Genomic DNA, 21,038 nt, shown 5'->3' on the forward strand with positions numbered 1-21,038 from the left:
CGTGGTATCTAGTACAATCCTGTGACAGAGTAGGTGTCTGATACTTGCAAGGTGATACTTAGTGAATTAATCATGAAAAACTAGCTCCCATCAGCTCTTCCTACCTCTTGGGTCCTGATCCAAAGGGAGGAACTTGAGTGCCCCATCCCTGGTCCCCAGGCTGTAATTTCCCACCTCGCCTCTGGCATCAGGTGCTTCTCTAAGCCCTCAGACTGCCCCGGCTCCATTTCCCCAGCGGCAGAGCTGCATCCCCTTACCTGGAGAGATGTGCAGGTAGTGATGACGCTGGTCCCCAGGCTGGTGCTATCACTGAGGTCATCTGGCAAAGAAGGCGTTTTCTCTACCCGAGGGGCCTGCGTGGCCTGGAACGAGGGGTTTTTAGGGGACAGGTTCACATCTGTGCCATTGCCAAAGGCCTGGATGGCGTTCCCTGTGGGGAAAGAGAGCAGGGAAGCACAGAGAAATCAGGGGCGCCTCCATCACTCTGCCCCTTGCCATCCCAAACTTGACCTTCCCTGTGACAGCCCAGAGCTGAGGGCGGGGTGGAACTCGTCCAAACTAACTTGGCTGAAGCTCCCTTTCAGATAGCTACCAAGGTCTCATATCGAGAGAAGAAAAGAGCAGGTAGTGTATATATGTCCATGCCACTCTCTCACACTACCAGATAGCTAGTGGGAAGCAGCCGCATAGCACAGGGAGATCAGCTCGGTGCTTTGTGACCACCTAGAGGGGTGGGATAGGGAGGGTGGGATAGGGAGGGTGGGAGGGAGACGCAAGAGAGAGGGGCTATGGGGATATATGTATACATATAATGGATTCACTATGTTATACAGCAGAAACTAACACATCATTGTAAAGCAATTATACTCCAATAAAGATGTTAAAAAGAAAAGAAAAGAAAAGAAAAGAGCAGGAAGGAAGTTGAAAAAGAGAAACCGGAATAAAGCAAATGTACTAGATGCAGAATGAAGAGGAAAACAGGAGAAGTGGGGTGTGGGGAGCCGGGAGGCGAGGGGCAGGCAGTGTCCACGCAGTGCCCACCTTCTCTGCAGCATTCAGTATTGCAGACCACCACACTCACGTGGCCCCCCGATGTAGTTCCCTCCTCAGGTGGCCTCATCCACCCCCCACTCAGTCAGTTACACTAATCCACTCAGGACCAACTAATGGGACCTCTTGGACAAAACTGCGTCCCCAAGCCAAGAGCCTACATGAAGCTCCACCTCCAAGTCCCAGGTGCAGCTCAAGCTCATCATGTCACCACCTGAACTAGGCACCACTCCTTCCACTGCAACATTGCCTCCCGCTGCATTTCCAGTCCTGACGGTGACATCTTTCTCCACCCAAGTCCCCCAAGTCAGAAACCTGGGTTACTCAGGACACTTCCCTGACCACCCGCTTGCCATCAACCAAGCCCACCTCCCCACTCTACCCACCGCCGCTGCTCTGGATCAGTGGGTGCTGTCCTCTCCCGAGAGCGCCTACGACAACCTCTAGCGGACTCTGTGTTGGGTCACCTGTGAGAAGCACATCCTTACCCCCACCCGCTCCACACCGGAACCAGAGAGTGAGCCTTCCGAAATCAGATCTGACCATGGCACCACCTGCCGACAACCCTTCAGCGAGCTTCACACCACCTCCACTACCTGCAGGACCCTAAGATCCAAACGCCTTCAGATCTGCAAGGGCCCTCACCAGGAGGACTCTCTCCACCTGTCCAGGTGACCCTGGGCATCCTTATGCTGTGTGGCAAGGCTAAGTGGTCTGCAGTTCCTGAAACCCACCTCTGCCCAGAGAGGACTAACAGGCCCTCCCTGCCCCTTCAGCTGACCGGTGGCCAGTGATCCCCACGTGGGTCAGCTTCTGAGATGCCTTCAGGGGGCCCCTCCTCCAGGCTGACTCGGGCAGCCCCACCCTGGGCTTCTGCAGACCCCTCTGCAGACCTCCACCCTAGCACGGTTCCTCCCCCACCGTACTGTGATGGCTGTGACCCCCTGACGGTGCACCTCCTTCAGAGGGTGGGTGAGCTGCTCAATGACAAGCACTGTGACTTCCATCTCTAACCCCCCAGTGCTGTCAGAAAGGCAGGATGGACAGGTGAACGGAAGGAAGAAAAGAGGGCAGGAAAGGGGGAGGAGATCTCCAGGTGGGTGTGGATAGCGAGGGTGTCAGTCTAGAAAGACCAGGCAGGCAGAGCTGTGGCTGACCTTTCCTTCTCTCTAGCCTTCAGATTAGGAGTTTGATGAAACTCCAATGCCAAGGGGAAATCGATCCTTAAAGGGAAAAGTGACAGATGCTAAGACCTCACCACAGGGCTGTGCCTGAAGGAACCTGGTTGAGACTGTCAGGATAACAGACCAGAAACCTTCGGCCTTGACTTGACATAGGTGGAAGGCCTCCAGTGGCCTCCGGGCAGCTCCGGGTGAGTCTCCAAGAGCACAAAACCCATGGTCTCCGCAGGCAACCCCCCTGCTGGAGAAGCCCCGCAGGCATCACTGGCCACCCCACAGGGAAGGAGGGAATGGTCAGGCAGAGCTCCAGGGCCCCCGGGGATAGGAGGGCTGGGGGTGGCTGCTGGCTGGGGAGGACGTGGCAGGACTCACGGAGGCACGGGTTCTCGGTGAAGTCCCTCAGGAACTTCTCACACTCCTCCTCCATGTTTCCGCTCCCACGACAACTGCACCAGGGGGACACCACGATGCCAGTGGGGCTGGAGTCCACGTAGTTGGGTGTTATATCGAACCCTAGGCAGGGAGAAAGGGAGGCAAAGGAGAGAGGAACAGTAAGGCTTCCCCTCGGGCCCCCAGACCCCAGGCCCATCAGAGAAGAGGCTTCGGACACCCCCCTCCCTCCCATCCACCTGCCCCTCAACACACATATATCCCAGCTCACATTCCAAACCACGGGGGTCAGCAGGGGCCATGACATAAAGGACAGACCAGGGCGGCAGAGGGGATACCCAGGAGCCCCCCACCCCCGCACCCGAGAGTACGGGCCCTCACTTTCTCTTTCGCCAACAAGCAGAGCTTGTGTCCTCCAGTCAGGGAGGCTAAGGCTCTCTCTTGGGTTTGGATCCCAGTGCCAACGTTGACCAGCAGGGTGAACCTGCACAAGTTACTTAGCTTCCCCAAGCCTCAGTTTTCCCATCTGTAAAATGGAGCCCCACCCCCTGCCTAGTAAGGGCTGCCGTGAGATTTAAATAAGACAGTCCACGTAAACTGCTTAGCACAGCGTCTGGATTGTTGCACAATGAATGTTACCCTTTCTTCTTATTTTGGAAGCTCCTAAGGCCCCTGGGGCCTCCTCCCCCATGATAAAGCTCCGGCTCCCATCACAGCAGAGAGGGGCCAGCTCAGGCTGTCCACTCGCCGGCCCTGAGCTGAGCCACGGTCCCTAACTGAGCTTGGGGCAGCCGGAAGCCACCGAGAGCCCGGGTGGGGGCGGCTTACCGATCATGCCAGCATAGGAGCCCAGACACGCCTGGTAATTGTCGGTGGGGCAGCCGGTGAGCGTCCGGTAGGAGGCACGACAGTTGGCGTGGAAGTCCGCCAGCCGGGACCTGGGGTCAAGAGAAGACCCATCGGACAGCAAGTTAGTCTGGCGGCCCTCCCGCTTCCCCGGCGGCAGAGCGGCTCCTCCACGGCCTCCCAGGGTGGGAAGAAGCCAGGAAGACAGAGAGGAGGAAGATGGAGGGAAAGAAGCTTGGAGGGCTTTAGGCTAGGAGCTCCTTGAGGACAGGACTTCCTGGAGACCCAGGCACCCAGGTTAGGCAAGGCCTGCTCTGAATGGGTCTCTCCGTCAGAGGAACACAGAGGGAAACCGGGTGGGTTTGCTGAGAATGCCTTGGACCCAGGCAGGAAGGCCAGGCCCTGCTTCCTGCTCAACCCACTGCTGGTGACCTTTCCCAAGTCCTCCAACACAGCACCACTGCCACTCACAGAATGAGTACAATAATCCCCGCCCAGCCACTTCATAGAATCCGTCTGGGGGTCAAAGGGGACAGCCCCCAGGGAGGTTAAAGAAAGAGTCCCCATAGGACGAGACATTCCCTGGGCATTCCTGACCCATCTCTTCTGCATCAAATCAGAGCAAAGCCTCCCCTGCCATCCCTCCACCAGCTTCCCCATCCTGCAAGGCAGAATCAGCCTTTTCTTCCTCTGGTGATGTAACCTGTCATCATCCGTTCCTCTCTGTCAGTGCAGATAAAGCTGCTTTGTAACCACCTGCACACAGCTCTGTGCTCCCCACTCGACCATGAGATGCCTAAAGGCAGCTGCTGTCTGACCCGGTCTGTCTCCAGCCCCCAGCACCTGGATGCAGAGGTCACAGGGAGCCCAGGGCACCCAAGTCCAACCTGCACAGCAACTCCCGTTCCTTCTTCTTCCTGCCCTAGCACCCTGGCCCCGGGCTGTTACCATCAATCAGCCCAGGCCACCGCCCACCTCCCCACCCACCGGGGCTTCCTATAGGCGAGTGCCCTTTGCCACAAGGTTCTCGCCATCATATCCCAAGTGTCTCACAGCAGCTGCAGGCAGCAAGTACCAAGGTCTTGTTCACTGGTGTTTTCCCAGTGATGGGCACATAGTAGGACCTCGACAATATGGGCTCGGTGAGAACACTACAGTAGCCACAGGAAGGACCAGAACCCAGGCCATCTGCCTCCCTGCCCAAGCCCTGTCCATACCGTGAGATACCTCACAAAGCCATCCCAAAGGTCACCCCGAATTCAGCTCGCCTGCTTCTCCACTGGAACTCTGTCCGTATCAGGAAGGAGCACATAGACAGAAAGACAAGAAGTTGAGAGAGACCAGGACAGCCTAAGAGGAACGCTCTCAACACAGAGGTGGCTCCTTGGGTCCCACCTGGTTTGCCTGGAGGCCCCACAGTCCCGGGAGAGGGTGTTTAGGAGAACGAGGAAGCTCTCCAGAGTGATTTGACCCCAAAGAGACCTTGAGTGTCCCTGGATCCCTGCCCGCAGAGGCAGCGAGGTGCTGGAGATGGAAGGTGAGCTCCCAGCTGAGAGCTGGGGGCAAGGTCTCACTTCAGCTCCGCCCCATCTTGCTGCGAGACCTCAGATGAGTCCTTGCTTCTTGGGGACTCATTTGCCTTATTTATCCAAGGAATAAAAAGTATTTTCACAGTCAGGGAAGATGAAAAAGTTCTGGAGACGGATGGTGGTAATGGCTGCACAACAATGGGAGTGCACTTAAAGCCACTGAGCTGTACATTTAAATATGGTGGAAACGGTCAACTTTATGTTGTGTGTAATTGACCACGATAAAAACGTGACTTAAGAAGAGGCCCTTTCACATCCACCTTTTTTTTTTTTTTTTTTTGCTGTACGCGGGCCTCTCACTGTTGTGGCCTCTCCCGTTGCGGAGCACAGGCTCCGGACGCACAGGCACAGCAGCCATGGCTCACGGGCCCAGCCGCTCCATGGCATGTGGGATCCTCCCGGACTGGGGCACAAACCCGTGTCCCCTGCATCGGCAGGCGGACTCTCAACCACTGCGCCACCAAGGAAGCCCCACATCCACCTTTTATCACGTAATCCTCACAGAAACTTTGCCAAGATCTGCCAAGCAGTTGTTATCACCATCCTCCTTCACAGAGGAGGAAGTTGAGCCTAAGAGAAGCTGAATAACTTGCCCAAGACCCCAGAGCTTCTGAGCAGCGGAGCCCAGACTCCAGCCCAGAACCTCAACGATAGGGCTACCCCTTCTGGCAGGTCCTCCACCCACATCCTGCTCCTCTATAAAAGTATCTTGTCCTCATAGGAAAAGAGAAGGAAAGTGTCTCCGCCCTCCCTCCTGCCTGTAAATCATACCCTCTATCTCCTCACCACCCAGTCCCCAAAACAGGGAAAAGCAGCATTTCCAACCTATCCCCCAGCCCCTGCAGAATGACACTTGGTCTTGAATGGCCAGACCGGAGTCTGTCCTGCTCCATGAACTAGCAAATGAATGAAGGTCAATGAGAGATGGTCTCTGCCCACACCCCGGACCTCCAGAGACCTGTCAGGGGGCCAGGAGGGGACACAGACTTAATAGGTAAAGGAGACTGGGAGGCCAACAAACCAAAATCTCTAAGCAGCTATCGTGGGTTGAATTGTGTCACCCAAAGAGCTAGGTCCGCATCCTTGGTACCCGTGAACGTGACCTTACTCAGAAATAAGCTCTTTGCAGATGTAACCAAGATGAGGTCACCGTGCATTAGGGTGGGCCCCCAATCCAGTGTCTTGTGTCCTTATAAGAAGAAGAGAAGAGACACAGACACAGAGTGAGAATGCATGTGAAGACCAAGGAAGCATTTGGAGTGAGGCGTCTACAAGTCCAGGAATGCCAAAGATTGCCAGCAACACCAGAAGCTAAGAGGAAGGCACAGAACAGATTCTCCCTTCAAGGCTTCACAGGGAGCACAGTCCTGCCAACACCTTGATTTTGGACTTCTGGCCTCCAGAATTGTGAAAAAATCAGTTTTCAGACTTCTGGCCTCCAGAATTGTGAAAAAATCAGTGCCACCCAGTTGTGGCACTCTGTTCCAGCAGCTAGGGAAATGAATACAGCACCTTCAAAGATTTCACTGTTTGTTCTGGCCAAATGTCTCCCTCCAGAAGGAGCCAAGGGGCTGTGGCCAGGCCCTGGAGTGAGGAGGACCGCAGAGGGGTCAGCGTGAAGCCACATCCGAGCTCCTGCAGGGTGTGGGGCTGCGAGATGACAAGCAGAGCTGCTAGGGACCATCTCCTCCCAACCAAAGAGACGTTCTAATAGGATCTCTTAGCCAAACTACAGGAGTCCATTCTAATGTCATTTGATCACACAGAGAGCCCAAGCCCCTCCTACCACCTCCCCAGTGCTAACAGTCAGTGCAGCCCGTGAAGCCCTGTCTGCCCCTCCAGCCACATGGACTTCATCTACCTCTGTATTCCAGCTACACATACAGTCTGGACCAGTCAATTGCATACTTAATTGCATACAGATTAACTGATATTGCCCTGTTTGCTCTCTCCAACTGGAGCACACATCCCCAAAGTGGCAGACTCTACTGATTTCTTCATCCATATCCTCCAAAACCCTTTGGGCAAGTGGTAGATATCCATTCATGTTTTCTCCAAATACGTATTGAGGCCCTGCCATGTGACTGACAGACCATGTGACTGACAGACTAAGGATGGGAACGGCACGCATGTCAGTGCCATGTCAGGAAGGTAATTCCAGCTGATGGGGTCAGGGCTCCACAGAGGTCAATGCCGGCTCACCATCCCAGAGGAGCGTGCCACCTGCTGCAGCAGACCTGAGAGCCCAGCTCCAACCTCCCGGAAGCTCCGCTCCCCACCCTGCACGCAGGGCCTTACCTCCCTTCTGCAAGGCCGGTTCTCCAATCGCTGACATTAAGAACCTCAAGGGTCTTGCTGTCCTCACCATCCATGAGGCATCTTAAAATATCACTGGAGGGCTTCCCTGGTGGCGCAGTGGTTGAGAGTCCGCCTGCCGATGCAGGGGACGCGGGTTCGTGCCCCATTCCGGGAAGTTCCCACATGTCACGGAGCGGCTGGGCCCGTGAGCCATGGCCACTGAGCCTGCGTGTCTGGAGCCTGTGCTCCACAACGGGAGAGGCCACAACAGTGAGAGGCCCGCGTACGGCAAAAAAAAAAAAAAAAAAAAAAAATCACTGGGTCCCAGGCTGGAGACGGAGGGAACGTGTGAAAATGGGAGTATGATGCCCGCCGAGAGAGACAAGGTCATCCAGAGAGAAGGGGTGGGTAAAGGAAGTAAGCCAGGACATGGAAAGTGAAAGAGTTCCAACACCAGGTGCAGTGGAACAGTGAGACCCCTCAGTGAGGAGGGGAGGGCAGATCCAGCTGCTGGGAGAGACGGGAGCAGCTGTCACACAACCGCATTCAGTCTACGGCTCGCCTGCTGTGTGACCTTGAGCAGGCCTGGTGTGTCTCTGTGCTCAGTGTCCCCAGTTATCAAAGGGGGTGGGCTGTGCCTGCCTACCTCCCTCACGGGATATGTGGGAGAGCTGGGGCACAGAGTGGAGACACCGTCCTTATCTTTCTTCTCTACCCAGATGTCTCATCCCCAGCACCATGCCTGCCACAGACAAACGGGGAGTAGCTTTTCCTGTGTCTGATGTAGAAGAAAAATACCTGTTCACCCCTCCGAGGCGGGTCTGGACCCCACACAAGGCAATGTGAGCCTATCGGGGAGAGACAGCTCCCTCTCTCTCCCCACCAGGCTCCAGAGTCACCCTGCCGGACCGAGGTGAACAATGGCCTCCCTGCCCCACGTCACTCTCCATGCCACGCCGAGGACACAGGAGGAGCAGCACAGGCCCCTTTGCCAGACCTTGGACGACCAATGGCCATGGCTCACGGGCCCAGCCGCTCCACGGCATGTGGGATCCTCCCGGACTAGGGCACGAACCCACGTCCCCTGCATCGGCAGGCGGACTCTCAACCACTGTGCCACCTGGGAAGCCCTCCTGCCCTTTCTATATTTTATTGGAAGCCAACAGATTCCTTTTTAATTTTTCTTAAGGTAGTTGGGTCTCTGTCACTTAAAACAGAAAAATTCTTGGGAATTCCCTGGCAGTCCAGTGGTTAGGACTCCGCGCTTCCAGTGCAGGGGGCCCAGGTTCTATCCCTGATCAGGGAACTAAGATCCTGCAAGCCACGTGGCACGGCCAAAAAAGAAAAAGAAAAAAAGAAAAATTCTTCACTACTGCTTAGCTTTGCTCTCTGATTTTATCTGATCTTCTTTGTCCAAGTTCAAAGCAAATAAAAAAGGCACACACTGAAAGGGACACACACCAAAAACCAAACCCACAAAGGGTCTATCTAATCCACGTGAAAGAGACAGGATCACAGGAACACTTCAGTGGGAGTAACTTGGAAAACCAATGACAGTACAATTCATGAAGGAAGACAGACCTGGCCTTGGATTCTTTCCTAGAGAGGAATGGTTCAGATGGGTAAGCCACAGAAAGCCACGTAGCTATTGAAAATGACAAGGACATAGAGGATACCAACATGTGAAAATTTAAACATGAAATCATGTTAAGGGATAAAATGCAGGAGACCAGATACTTTATGCACCCTGGTTGCGGAACAGGGGAACATGGTGAGTGTGTGAACTGACACGATCCAGAATTAAATTTCAAAAGATGCTAATAGAATACACTGTTTATTACGTGCTCTTTTAATAAAGCTGCTTTAAGATGGTAATTATTTCTTTACATTTAATGGAATGAGGCCCCAGGAATCCTGCATTTTTATGAACAATGATTTCTCGAAGGCTTTGGTTAGAGAAAATGTTATTGGTTCCAGAAGCATCAGCAAGTGCGACTGACCCTAGATCCCAAAAGAAAGAGGCTGAGAGAGAAAAGTTACCCATCTCAGAGCACTGGCCCCTCACTCCAGGGCAGCTCCGAGTCCTAGGAGCTTGCAGGTGAGAGAGCTTGACGCCACACTGGCAGATGCAGACCGATGCCACACTGGCAGATGCAGGTCAGAACCCTTCTGGACCTGACCAAGAGTTCAAGGCAGACTACTGCAAGGAGAAATGTTTGCTCCCTTTCCCCAGGAGGTCCTGAACTCTGAGAGAACCCCACCCCTCAACAGAAGGAGGGCCACCCGTGAGGTCCAATTTCTGACATCTTGTCATCCTGGTTGGATCTGAAAGTTGGCTCAGCTCTGTGGCCTGGACAAGGTCATTAAACCTCTCCAGGTTTCCTCATCTGCAAAACGGAGGTTATAATAGTACTTACCTCCTCGTACAGTGGGGACGAGGATTGTATGAGCAAATGGATGACGCTGCCCCCTCAACCCCTGCTACACTGTTATCGAGATTAGGGGACTGCTGAGCATGGGACACTGTGTAGAAGGCATAAGCTCTCCCTTCAGGCCAAAGGAGTATAATATCTGTGATCTATTAACAAGCATCTCCTGCATTTACCCCGAGTCACACAAAATACTTCCACTAACACCACCACACTTTACCCTGACAACAATTCTCTGAAGTTAGCATGATTATCCCTGTTTTACAGGTAAGGAAATAGAGGCATAGAGAGGTTAAGTAACTCACTTAATAACACAGCAGCAAGGCACAAGACTTTGCTTCAAATCTTAGCTCCAAAGCCAGTGGGTCTTCCCCGCCACCCCACTGCCCCCACCCTTACCCAGCCCTCTCTTTTCTCAACCCACTGCTCCCTCCCCTTCTCCCAGCATGTGGCAGCCGCAAAAGGAGAAAGGCTTATTTCTCTTCCGGTGTCATCCACGGGAATCAGTGAGGTGCTACTTTCCTCCTTGGCCCCCCTTTTCCATCCAGTCTGGAGCTCACTCAGCATCCCCTCTCTCCTCCCAGTGAGCTATGAGGGCATCCAGAGGAAATGACCTGGAGATGACTGTGGTTGGAGCCACTGGACCCCAGGTGACCAGAAGCAATCAATTAGACCCAGGCCACCATCAAAAGTCTGGCATGCAGGCTTCCCTAGTGGCGCAGTGGTTGAGAGTCCGCCTGCCAATGCAGGGGACACAGGTTCGTGCCCCGGTCCGGGAGCGCCCCACATGCCATGGAGCGGCTGGGCCCGTGAGCCATGGCCGCTGAGCTTGCGTGTCCGGAGCCTGTGCTCCGCAACGGGAGAGGCCACAACAGTGAGAGGCCCACGTACAGCAAAAAAAAAAAAAAAAAAAGACTGGCATGCCAACCAGAGTGGCCAACAGAAGCCTGCTTCAGGAGAGGATTGGGAGGGTCTGGATGGGACAGAAGCCAACCCGAGCCCACACGGATCTCCCACCCAAGTCCCAGAGATGGGAGCCAAGGCCACATCCTTCTTCTAGACACCACCATGGGATATAGCCCTTCGTGTTCTCTGAAAACACAGGCAGATGGGCAGATGCCCTTTTCCCCAATTTCCCCCCAATCCCTTCACCTAGGTTCCAAACCTATTATTAGCTGGTAAGAGGACAAAAGAATTAAACGTATGCATCATTTGATTTTAATTGAAGGACTGTTCTATTTCATTGAACTGCTAAGTAAGCTGAACAAGAGATTGTGTTTACATAAGCAAACTCAGAGTCACTATAGACTTGCTGTCACGTTAAGTCAATACTTATGAAGGCTCTCTATTTAATTATTCAGTGAGAATTGACTTATTATTGTGTTAAGAGTGTAGTTAGCCTTGAGCTAGGTAGCCAGCCAGCTGAAAGATTTCTTTCAACTTTCTCCAAATGCTGATATGGCTCCTGCTGGTGGTATGAGGTTAGTTTCTCCTCTCTCTCCCTCCCCACTGCCACCCTCCCTCCTGCTCCAGAGCAAAAAGCTCCAGGTCCACCTCCTTTAAGTCCTTTAAGTCAGGGGTAGCAGGTGATCCTGTGGCGGCCAGGAAGCAGGCAAGACCCCCATGGCCAGTGGTCGGCCTCTCACGTGGTCTTCCTAACCCCAGGGATTAGTCCTAAGATTCTGACACTTGAAGTCTCATGAGCTAAGTTCAAGCACTTTCAACCTTTATTCTTCCCATTCCAGAAGCTGAAGACCTCCCCCTCAAAGACCCAGATCACTCCCCACCTTTGCAATTCCCCTCTCTCCCACCTCCACAGAGTGTTTCTCAACCTTCACAATCCATCCAAACCCTACGATTTCACGGCATATTGTTACAGAGATTCAGATAGGCTCTGATATCAAATCATATTTCATAAAACATAACATACAGAGGAAAATCCAGCCTAAACTACAGACCAGTACGAGGGGCACAGTGACTAAAAGCAAAATCCCAGGCCTCAAACAACCTGGGTTCAAGCCCCAGTTCTGCAAATCACAAAGGGGACAAGCTTGGGCAAGTTACCCCACTGTGAGAACCCTCATCCAGAAGAAAGGTCTAGTTATTTCTGGGAAGTGTCACTGAGATTCCCGTACAGCACCTAGAACTGTGCCCAGCACGCTGGCCTCCGCTTTTTGAGGGACTTATTCTGACTCTGGTGACTATGGCCCCACTAATGCCCCCAAAGGAGGACTTCCTGGGTTTCAAGAGCCCGTCATTTGCCACCCTGACCCTCCCCCATAATCGGGAGCATGATGACCTCTCCATCTCATTTCTCCCCCTCTTCCTCCTCTCTCTCGCCCAAACCCTCGTAGCAACAGCATATGGCATGAGTTCCCCAACCGTGATGCTCCATAGAGCCTCACCCCACAGGCTCCTCCTGCCAGGACTGCCTTCCCCCGACCACACGCTCCTTATCTCCTCTTCCAGTTCACCCTTCCAAACCCAGTTCAGGAGGTGTCGGCGCTTCCAGAAAACTTTCTGAGAATGATGCCTTGCCCCAACTCTGAACGTATTTCACAAACACCAGTTATTATGTTTTCCCCACCAATCATATCATAACTTACATTTTTTGTATCTGTTTCTCCCATTAAAGTATGAAATCTTTCAGAACAGAAATGACTTTATTCATGTTTGAATCCTCAGTGTCCAGAGTAGTGCCCAACACTGAATACAGAGCCTTTTGGGTGGAAGGGGGAAGGGAGGGAAGGAAGAAAGAATGGATGGATGGATGGATGGATGGATGGATGAATGGATGGATGGATGGATGGATGGATGGATGAGTGGATGGATGGATGGATGAGTGGATGGATGGATGAGTGGATGGATGGATGGATGGATGAATGGATGGATGGATGGATGAGTGGATGGATGGATGAGTGGATGGGTGGATGGATGAGTGGATGGATGGATGAGTGGATGGGTGGATGGATGAGTGCATGAGTGGATGGATGGATGGATGGATGGATGGATGGATGAATGAGTGGATGGATGGATAAGTGGATGGATGGATGGATGAGTGGATGGATGGATGAGTGGATGGATGGATGGATGAGTGGATGGATGGATGAGTGGATGGATGGATGGATGGATGAGTGGATGGGTGGATGGATGGATGAGTGGATGGATGGATGGATGGGGACTATATCTGGAGGCACAGAAGATTTTCCGCTAAGCAGGAAAAGAATCAAGAACTCTCCAAACACCTCCCCTTGAAAACTAAAATTACAAGCAGATTTCCAGGTGGCTGCAGGGTAAAATACATCAGGGTCACGTTAACTTTGGCACTAAGATAGGTCAGCCCCCCAAAATGCCCTTGGGTGGGTCTGTCTCCCTCCCCTCCTCACACACTGCCTGGTGGTTGTTAGGAACTTGGAAAAGTATCTTTGCTATCTCTGATACCAGCCATTTGCTAAAGGAGGCCCCAGTGGCCTGCAAGAATTAACACAAATCCTTAAGCACCACTCTTAACATGAACAAGTGCCTTGGGGACCCACAGAGGAAAATCCAATGGGTCCCTGTGGAGAAAGCCTGGGTAAACTGTCCATTCTCAAACAAGCAGAAGGGCAAAAGGAATCAGTGTCAGGGTGGAGTATTTGGATCAAAACACCCGCTGCTTATAAGCCCTAAACCCTGGAAACATCACGGTTATTCTTAGTGCCTAAATGGCTCTGACACCTACACAGAAGAGTGTGGAAATGAAAGCACATATGCAAAAGTAAACAGTGAAATCACATATGCAAAAGTACTTCCATAAGATAGAATTCACTCTGTACATGTTTATTCTTTTCTCCCCAGGAATGATGCAAAGAGAATAAGTGCAGGGGGCCAGAGCAGGGACAGGAGGCTGATGTGGCAGAGAGGGAGAGAAGCCTGCATACCGCAGCCTGGCCCCAGCAGGACGCAGGAAGGACCGGGAGTCCGGGTCTGCTCTCACAGAGGACTGGGAGAACCCACACTCCCTCGGGGCCACAGAGGCTGCAGGGGACTTGGGCCTTCAGCCTGGCACCCCCGCGCCCTTCTTCCAGGCCTTCTAGAGCCCACTGCATAGACAAATATTTTTCCATTCAGGCAAATATCTGAGCAGCTGTGCCACCACTCGGAGTATTTCTCATTATATAGACTAATGAGAACGCTGTGCTTCCTGGGAGCCATTTATCAAGGCAACATCCATTATAAATGACATTTTCCCTCAACTAACAAAGGATATGAGGCCGGGGAAGCTGGTTAAAAGGAAATGTTTAGCTGATTCCAGAAACCATTCAGAAATTAATGACCCACCCCCTTGCTGGCCAGTGCTCCCTTCTGTGCTCTGCCTTCCACTTGGACCCCTGCCCCTGGCCGCCCACCTCCCACCACCCACCGGAGCCAGCAGGTTGGGGAAGGGGAGTGACGCTGGCTCCAAGGAATATACTGCCTTAGGAGGAGAGCCGAGTCTTAAGCAGCAGCATCACTGAAGCATATAAGACCAGATTATTTGTGGTCCCAACTTGCTGATGCAAGATGAAAACTACAGCAAACTACAGCTGCTGAACTCAGCTTTTTTTCTTTTTCTTCTTTCTCCTTCGCTGAGGTTAGTGTTTTACGAAAAAGGCTTTAAAAATAAAATCTATAAACTGAGGGACTCCAACCTGTCAGCTTAAGGTCAAGCACACAGAACACAGCATCCAGAGAGGAAAGAACTGAATCCGGGCCCTCTGTCTCACCTGCAAGCAGGATGCTCACTCACACGGGTCCCCACAGGCACGCCCATGTGAAGGCCCTGCCACCCTGACGGACGCAGCACACGCAAGGCCACACACACCTCCAGGCAGAAAGTCCGCATTCCTCCCAATCACAGGCCCTTCCCCTAAGCCTTGATTCTTGGGCAGGCCCTTCCTGCTTCTACCCTCCAATTCCACAACAGGTGACAACTCCAGGTTGACATCAGAGGGCTGGGAGCCATGCCCCTCCCGTGTGGGTGGTACTTGCAGCAACGCTGATTACAGGGAGCTGCAGTCCTGCAATGGGTCCAGTGCCTCCCGTGAGGAGTGGGCTGGATGGAAATCAGAGGGGACACGGCAAACCACTCAGGGAGAACAAGTGGTCACAAGGTCCCAATGGATTTGTCACCAGCTCTCCGAAAACTTCTACTGTAAATCAATGAAACATTAGAAACTTGGAGCTTCTGAGATTTGAACTGGAGTTTGGCTTCATCCAAGAAGACAAAGTGTGAAGGTAGACTGTTCCATGTGGCAGAAAAAAAGATGGTGACTTCTACGTGAAGACGTAACACCAGACAAGGAGTGAGAAGAATCTTAAGTGCTCATCAAGTGTTTGAATGCATTGATCTCAGAATAAGCAGTTCCTCACTGCTTCTACTGAATCTCTCACACATACCCTAAAGGGCTCTGCTAAGGCCGAGGTCCAAGAGATAGTAGACAGGACACAGGAGTACAAGGTACAAAGGGAAGAAAAGCCTGTAAGTGGAAATTGAGACAGGGAGGAGCAGACCCAGGAAGAGAGGAAAGGCCATCATGGCAACAGTGCAACAGAGAGGGGAGTGGACCCAGCAATGGGAAAGGATGAATGAGTAGGTTCTTGAGGCAGAAACAAGAGTAGCGTTTGTTCTGGATGCAAAGAACAGAAGCCTTTCCAGGACACCTGGGCAGCCCTGGGCAAAAAGATTTCCCTGAGGGGCCTGCTGTAGACTGAATGTCTGGTCCCCACAAAATGTATATATTGAAACGTAATCCCCAATATGATGGTTTTAGGAGGTGGGGCCTTTGGGAGGTGATTAGGTCATGATGGAAGAGCCCTTGTGAATAGGATTAGTGCCCTTATAAAAGAGATCCAGAGAGCTTGCCCCTTCCACTTTTGTTGTTATACCCCCTAGTAATATGGTATTTCTGTTATAGCAGCTCAAATGGGCTAGGACAGGGTTCACCACCAAGCCCTCATTCTCTCCCATGAGTATAAGGGGCAGGGCTCCCCAGGAGAATTCTGAAGTGAAGGTAGGTTCCCCCCAACTGCTCACTCTGTCCTCTTCCCAGTCGGCTGGAAAGTGGGTTGGCCATAACACCATTGGACATCCAGCACTTCCTGTAAAACACACTCCAGTTCCTGCATCCTGCTCCTGTGGTAGGCATCTGGGGTCAAGGTAGGGGGCAACATCTCGGTGTGTCAGCCAAGGTGGATCCCCACGGCAGCTGGCAGACGGCAGGGGTGACTCAACAGGTATGGCCCCAGTGCAGGGAGTCAAACAGGGCAGGAAAAATGGATGCTGATGGGCACAGTGGGTAGAAAGCTGCAAACTACAGCCCAGACCTACCAGGACACAACAGGGGCCATGTGCCATCAGGGTCTGCTCAAAGAAAGCTACCAGAGGACACCCCATGAGGCACAGAGCCTGAAGACATCAGTCAATCAGGCTGAGGATGTCTGAGCCCAGGCCCCAGGGAGCGGTCCTCCAGCTTCTGGCACAGGAAGGTAATGTGTCCCAGCAAGACAGCCTGACAGTGTCCCCCCATAGATGGTCTTCCATGGGGGCCTGGCATTTTGCAGTGGTCCTTCTTCTTGCCCCTTGGCCTACTAGACGTGTACTGGATGTCCTTACAGGCAACGTGAATTTCATTTGGGTATTGCTGGTGGTGATGTTGGTGTTCAAAAGAAAGAGTAGAACCTACCATTGCACTGGAATGGGGTAAAGTGGGTTTTAATATATGGAAATGAATGTGGCAAGAGGAAAGTAGACCAGTTGTATAGCTGATAGGAAGGCCATCCCTTGAATACCCAGCTGCACTCCTCTGAAGTAGTAGGTCTGCAAATAGTAGGTAGATAGACAGGCTGTTGGAAGGCCTAAAGCAGAACCCTTCCAAACCAGGAGGCAAACTGGGAATGGCAATTAGAGATCAGGTGGCTGGTGATCTGCAGGGAAAGGATCTGTAACGGGTGATGACTGACATTTTCATTAAGGTATCCAGGACCCCAAGACAGTGGTAAGTCCATGTGCATAGAACTGAACAGAAATGAAATAAAAAATAACTATGTTCCGGTGGACATTCAGAAGTTGGCAGAGGATACCCCTGACCCACCCTCTAGGCTCAAATCCAAATAGCACACCTAATGGCATCACACAGAGTGTCATTCCTGGTGGAAGTCTCTGTGGGACACACTCAATGTGTTGACCAGGCTACAATGGCCCGCTGCAAAGGAGCCACAGCCCAGGCACAATCTCTGGACACCAGCCTTCCAGGCTAGGACTTTCTCCCACTCACCCTCATACAGCTGACCTTCTCAAAACCCATCACGTTTGACCCCTCCTGCTCTGAAAGGAAGCAGAGGGCTGCAGCAACAGCCATGAGAGAACACAGGATGCCACCCAAGCTTCCACATTCAGAGCAGAGCCAGCCAGCTCGGAGAAGCTGGGGAGTCAACGATTAATATCCGTTAGTTCCTCCCAAAGGAGGTTTCTGAGTTTCTCCCCAAACTGAGACCTCAGAGCTGGGTCACTCCAATCCAGCTCCTGACACAGACCACGACCCGCAGCCTCGCTCCCACCACCAGGAAACAGGCTGCTGCCGCCAGCAACGACACACTCCAGAGGCCGAGAGGCTCCAAGGCAGGCGGCCGGGTGGAAACCTTCACGGAATTCCGATGCCCAGCCCGGGGAGAGCCACAGGGATGCTGAGCCAGCCCACACACTCAGGATCTGAAATCTGCACCATGGAAGCCTGGTTTTTTTTATGCAGTTTATGTTTCCTGTATTTTTATGCAGTTTATGTTTGCTCTAATTATTTCTATTTCAGTCCTGTCTTTGCAATTCCTGAGACCTACCCAACTAATAAAAAGTAATAATTGCTAACAATTTTGAGCATTTGCTGTGTGTCCGCTAAGCACCTCTCAAAGCATTAACGTGTTTAATCCTCACAAAATCCCCCACCAGACAGAGAAGGAAACCGAGGCTTGGAGAAAGGACTGTGACGTGCCTGGGAAGTGCTGCGGCTGGGACTTGAACACTGGCCCGCCTGGGCTGCAAGCCCAAGGCTGCCAGTCCTCTCAGAGCGGCAGAGGGACCTGGGCTACTGCTCCCACGTGGGAGGGACATCGCCCTCTGGGGTTGGGTACGACGGTGGCAGCAGAATCTAAGAGAGGCTCCAAGGTGCGGCCACAGCCACCAATGCTGCCTGACCTTCAACCCGCTCGGCCTTTTCTTCCTTCCCCCTCAAGAGTCACTGGGCTTTGTTGCCACGAGGAAGGCTCACCCCTTACAGGCCTACAGCACACCTGCTTTTTTTTTTTTTTTTTGAATTTTTATTTCTGGCTGCATTGGTTCCTCGTTGCTGCGTGCGGGCTTTCTCTAGTTGCGGCGAGCGGGGGCTACTCTTCGTTGCGGTGCGCAGGCTTCTCATTGCGGTGGCTTCTCTCGTTGTGGAGGACGGGCTCTAGGCACGCGGGCTCAGTAGTTGTGGCTTACAGGCTCTAGAGCGCAGGCTCAGTAGTCGTGGCACCTGGGCTTAGTTGCTCCGTGGCATGTGGGATCTTCCCGGACCAGGGCTCGAACCCGTGTCCCCTGCATTGGCAGGAGGATTCTTAACCACTGCACCACCAGGGAAGTCCCACACCTGCTTTTCTTGATCTCTGCTCTCAAACTCGTGTCTTTCCCCAGCTCCTGTCTCTGCCTAGGAAACCACAGAGCCCCTCACTCACCCCAGAACAGACCCCAGCCCATCCTCTCCCAACCAAGTGCCCGGGAACCCACCATCTTACATCCTCTCCCCTTCCTCAGAAAGCCCCCTCCCCTTAGCATTGTCCCACCTTTCCAAGCAGCACCTGCCCATTTGAGGTCCCTCCTACCCGCCTCTCATGGGAAATCAACTGTCATGAACTTTGCCAGGGCCCACCAGCCTTGGGGGTCACAGTCTTCCTCTAGCTAGGGACGCCCCTGGAGAAGTGTGGGAGACCCTGCCTCGGCGTGTTCATGTCCCATGGCCCCCACGGCAAGTCACCACAAATCGAGGGGCTTAAAATAAGAGAAATTAATTCTCTCTCAGTTCTGGAAGCTAGAAGCCTGAGATCAAGGTGTCAGCAGGGGCGTGCTCGCTCTGAAGGCAGCAGGAAAGGAGCCTTCCTTGCCTCTTCCCGCTGCTCATGGCTCCAGGCAATCCTCAGCGATTTTCGACACGAAGCTGCATCGCTCCAGTCTCTCTGCCTCTGTCTTCCTCCCTATATGTCTATGTCTTCTCTCTCCTTCTTACGAGGAAACCAGTCGCCGCATTTAGGGCCCACTCTAATCCAGCATGGCCTCATCTTAACTAATTACATCTGCCAAGACCCTATTCAAATAAGGCCACATTCTGGGGTTCCAGGTGGACCTTCTGGAATTTGGGAAGGGAGGCTCTTAACCCACTTGCACTCATCAATCCCGTCCCCTTTATAGCCGGCACTTGACCTTGCCGCCCCCGACCCCAGCTTGGTTCAGATGCAGGCTGAGACCCTCTGTGTCTGGCCTTAGCAGCCACTCCTCCAGGACCAGGCTTTTGCTCTCCAGGGTCTCAATCTCTGCACAGGAGAGAGGCAGGGCCTCCCCTGCCCATGCTGGGGGCCTTCTCTGGGTAGGTCCTGGGAGAGAGGATTGGGGCCGCTCCAGCACAGTCCCCAGGACCTGCACCGGCAGCCATGACGCCCTGGGGGAGCGATTCCCACTGTGCTCTCCCCCTGGCAAGGACAGCTGGGGGGCCTGGGCCTCACTTCCTCTGGTTCCCAGACCCCAAGCCTGCGTCCCCCAGGGCCAGGCATGCCCCAGCGTGGGAGAGGGCGAGGCCGTGCGGGGTGCTGCACTTGGCAGCAGACTCGCTGTGATGGGAGTCAGCCAGACCCACGCAGGGGTGTTGCCCATCCTTGTCTGGCCACAAGCACCAGCCTCCACGCTGGGCCGAACCCCATCTTCAAGGCTCAGGCCCACCCGTGCATTCCATTCCCACCACAGTGGTCTCTCTGCACTGGCATCCCACTTCCAGCGACTGTGTGGATTCACGGCAAATACTTTGATTGTTTTCCAAAGGATAAAGAGACAGGGGTCATTTTAATAGTAAAAAACGCCAGCTGGATATTAAAGCAAAAGTTTTTGGATGCTCCACACAAGCAAATGGCAGATGAGGGCTTCCCTGGTGGCGCAGTGGTTGAGAGTCCCCCTGTCGATGCAGGGGACGCGGGTTCGTGCCCCGGTCCGGGAAGACCCCACATGTCGCGGAGCGGCTGGGCCCGTGAGCCATGGCCGCTGAGCCTGCACGTCCAGAGCCTGTGCTCCGCAACGGGAGAGGCCACAACAGTGAGAGGCCCGTGTACCGCAAAAAAAAAAAAAAAAGAAAAAAGAAATGGCAGATGAATCTGGGCCACTCTCCAGTCCAGGCACACTCCTTCCACCATCAGAAGAATTCTAGAGAACACGGAGAAGGAGACACCAGCAAATAAACTCCTACTCACAGGTGAACCTAAAAAGTGGATTTGTTTGCCAGGCCGCACATCCAGGACCTTCTCTGCAGGCCCCCATACCAAACCGACTCCAGGCATGGGCCCCAGCAGCGGACCTGGCTCCAGGGTACCTGCAGGTGTCAGTTCTCAACCTTCACAGTGAAGATAATCATCCAGGGAGCTGGGGGAAATTGAATTCCTAGGCCCCAAACCCAGGAAGCTGTCTCAATAGGTTTTAGGGAGGACCTGGGAATCAGCATTTTAATAAGAGCCGCAATTGATGGAGATGGGGGCCCACGGGCCACATCTGGAGACACTGCAGAATAACTGTGAAAACACAGCCTCTGGAGCCAGCCCTGCTTCAGGGTCCGTCCTATAAGCTGTACAGTCTTGGGCAAGTCACTTAAAATCTCTGGCCCTCAGTGCTCTTATCTGAGCATAGAGAAATAATAGTAGGGTTGTAAAGAGCACTTGAGGCTGAGTGTGACAATTCCTCAGAGTGACAGGCACCTAACACACAAGCACTCCATCAGCGTCACCTGCCTTGCAAGGCCACATCCTTCTGGGCAAGCCTGGTCTCCCTAGGGAATGGCATTCCCAGCATTAGCGACAAGGGGAAGGGACAGGTCCCCTCCAGCAGCCTTGCCCTCTGGGATCTGGACAAGGAGTCAGGCCTGTGCCCAGGGAAGCAGATGCCAAATGGTGCCTACCACGCGGGCAGCCCAAGACCAGAGTACGATGGGGATGGGGGTGGGTAGCCACAG

General features: G+C 53.2%; 1 protein-coding gene across 1 annotated transcript in view; it reads right to left on the minus strand.

Annotated features, from left to right (window-relative positions):
- Positions 1–21,038, minus strand: part of GFRA2 (GDNF family receptor alpha 2) — a 92,445-nt gene that overhangs the window by 11,035 nt on the left and 60,372 nt on the right. Inside the window, exons 5-7 of the mRNA XM_060101309.1 lie at positions 3,450–3,559; positions 2,604–2,744; positions 258–430 (exon numbers count right to left, since the gene is read on the minus strand). Coding sequence (XP_059957292.1) covers positions 258–430; positions 2,604–2,744; positions 3,450–3,559 — 424 coding nt within the window. The remainder of the gene's footprint in view (positions 1–257; positions 431–2,603; positions 2,745–3,449; positions 3,560–21,038) is intronic.

The sequence above is a fragment of the Mesoplodon densirostris genome, chromosome 6, assembly GCF_025265405.1.
Source record: "Mesoplodon densirostris isolate mMesDen1 chromosome 6, mMesDen1 primary haplotype, whole genome shotgun sequence".
Classification (NCBI taxonomy): domain Eukaryota; kingdom Metazoa; phylum Chordata; class Mammalia; order Artiodactyla; family Ziphiidae; genus Mesoplodon; species Mesoplodon densirostris.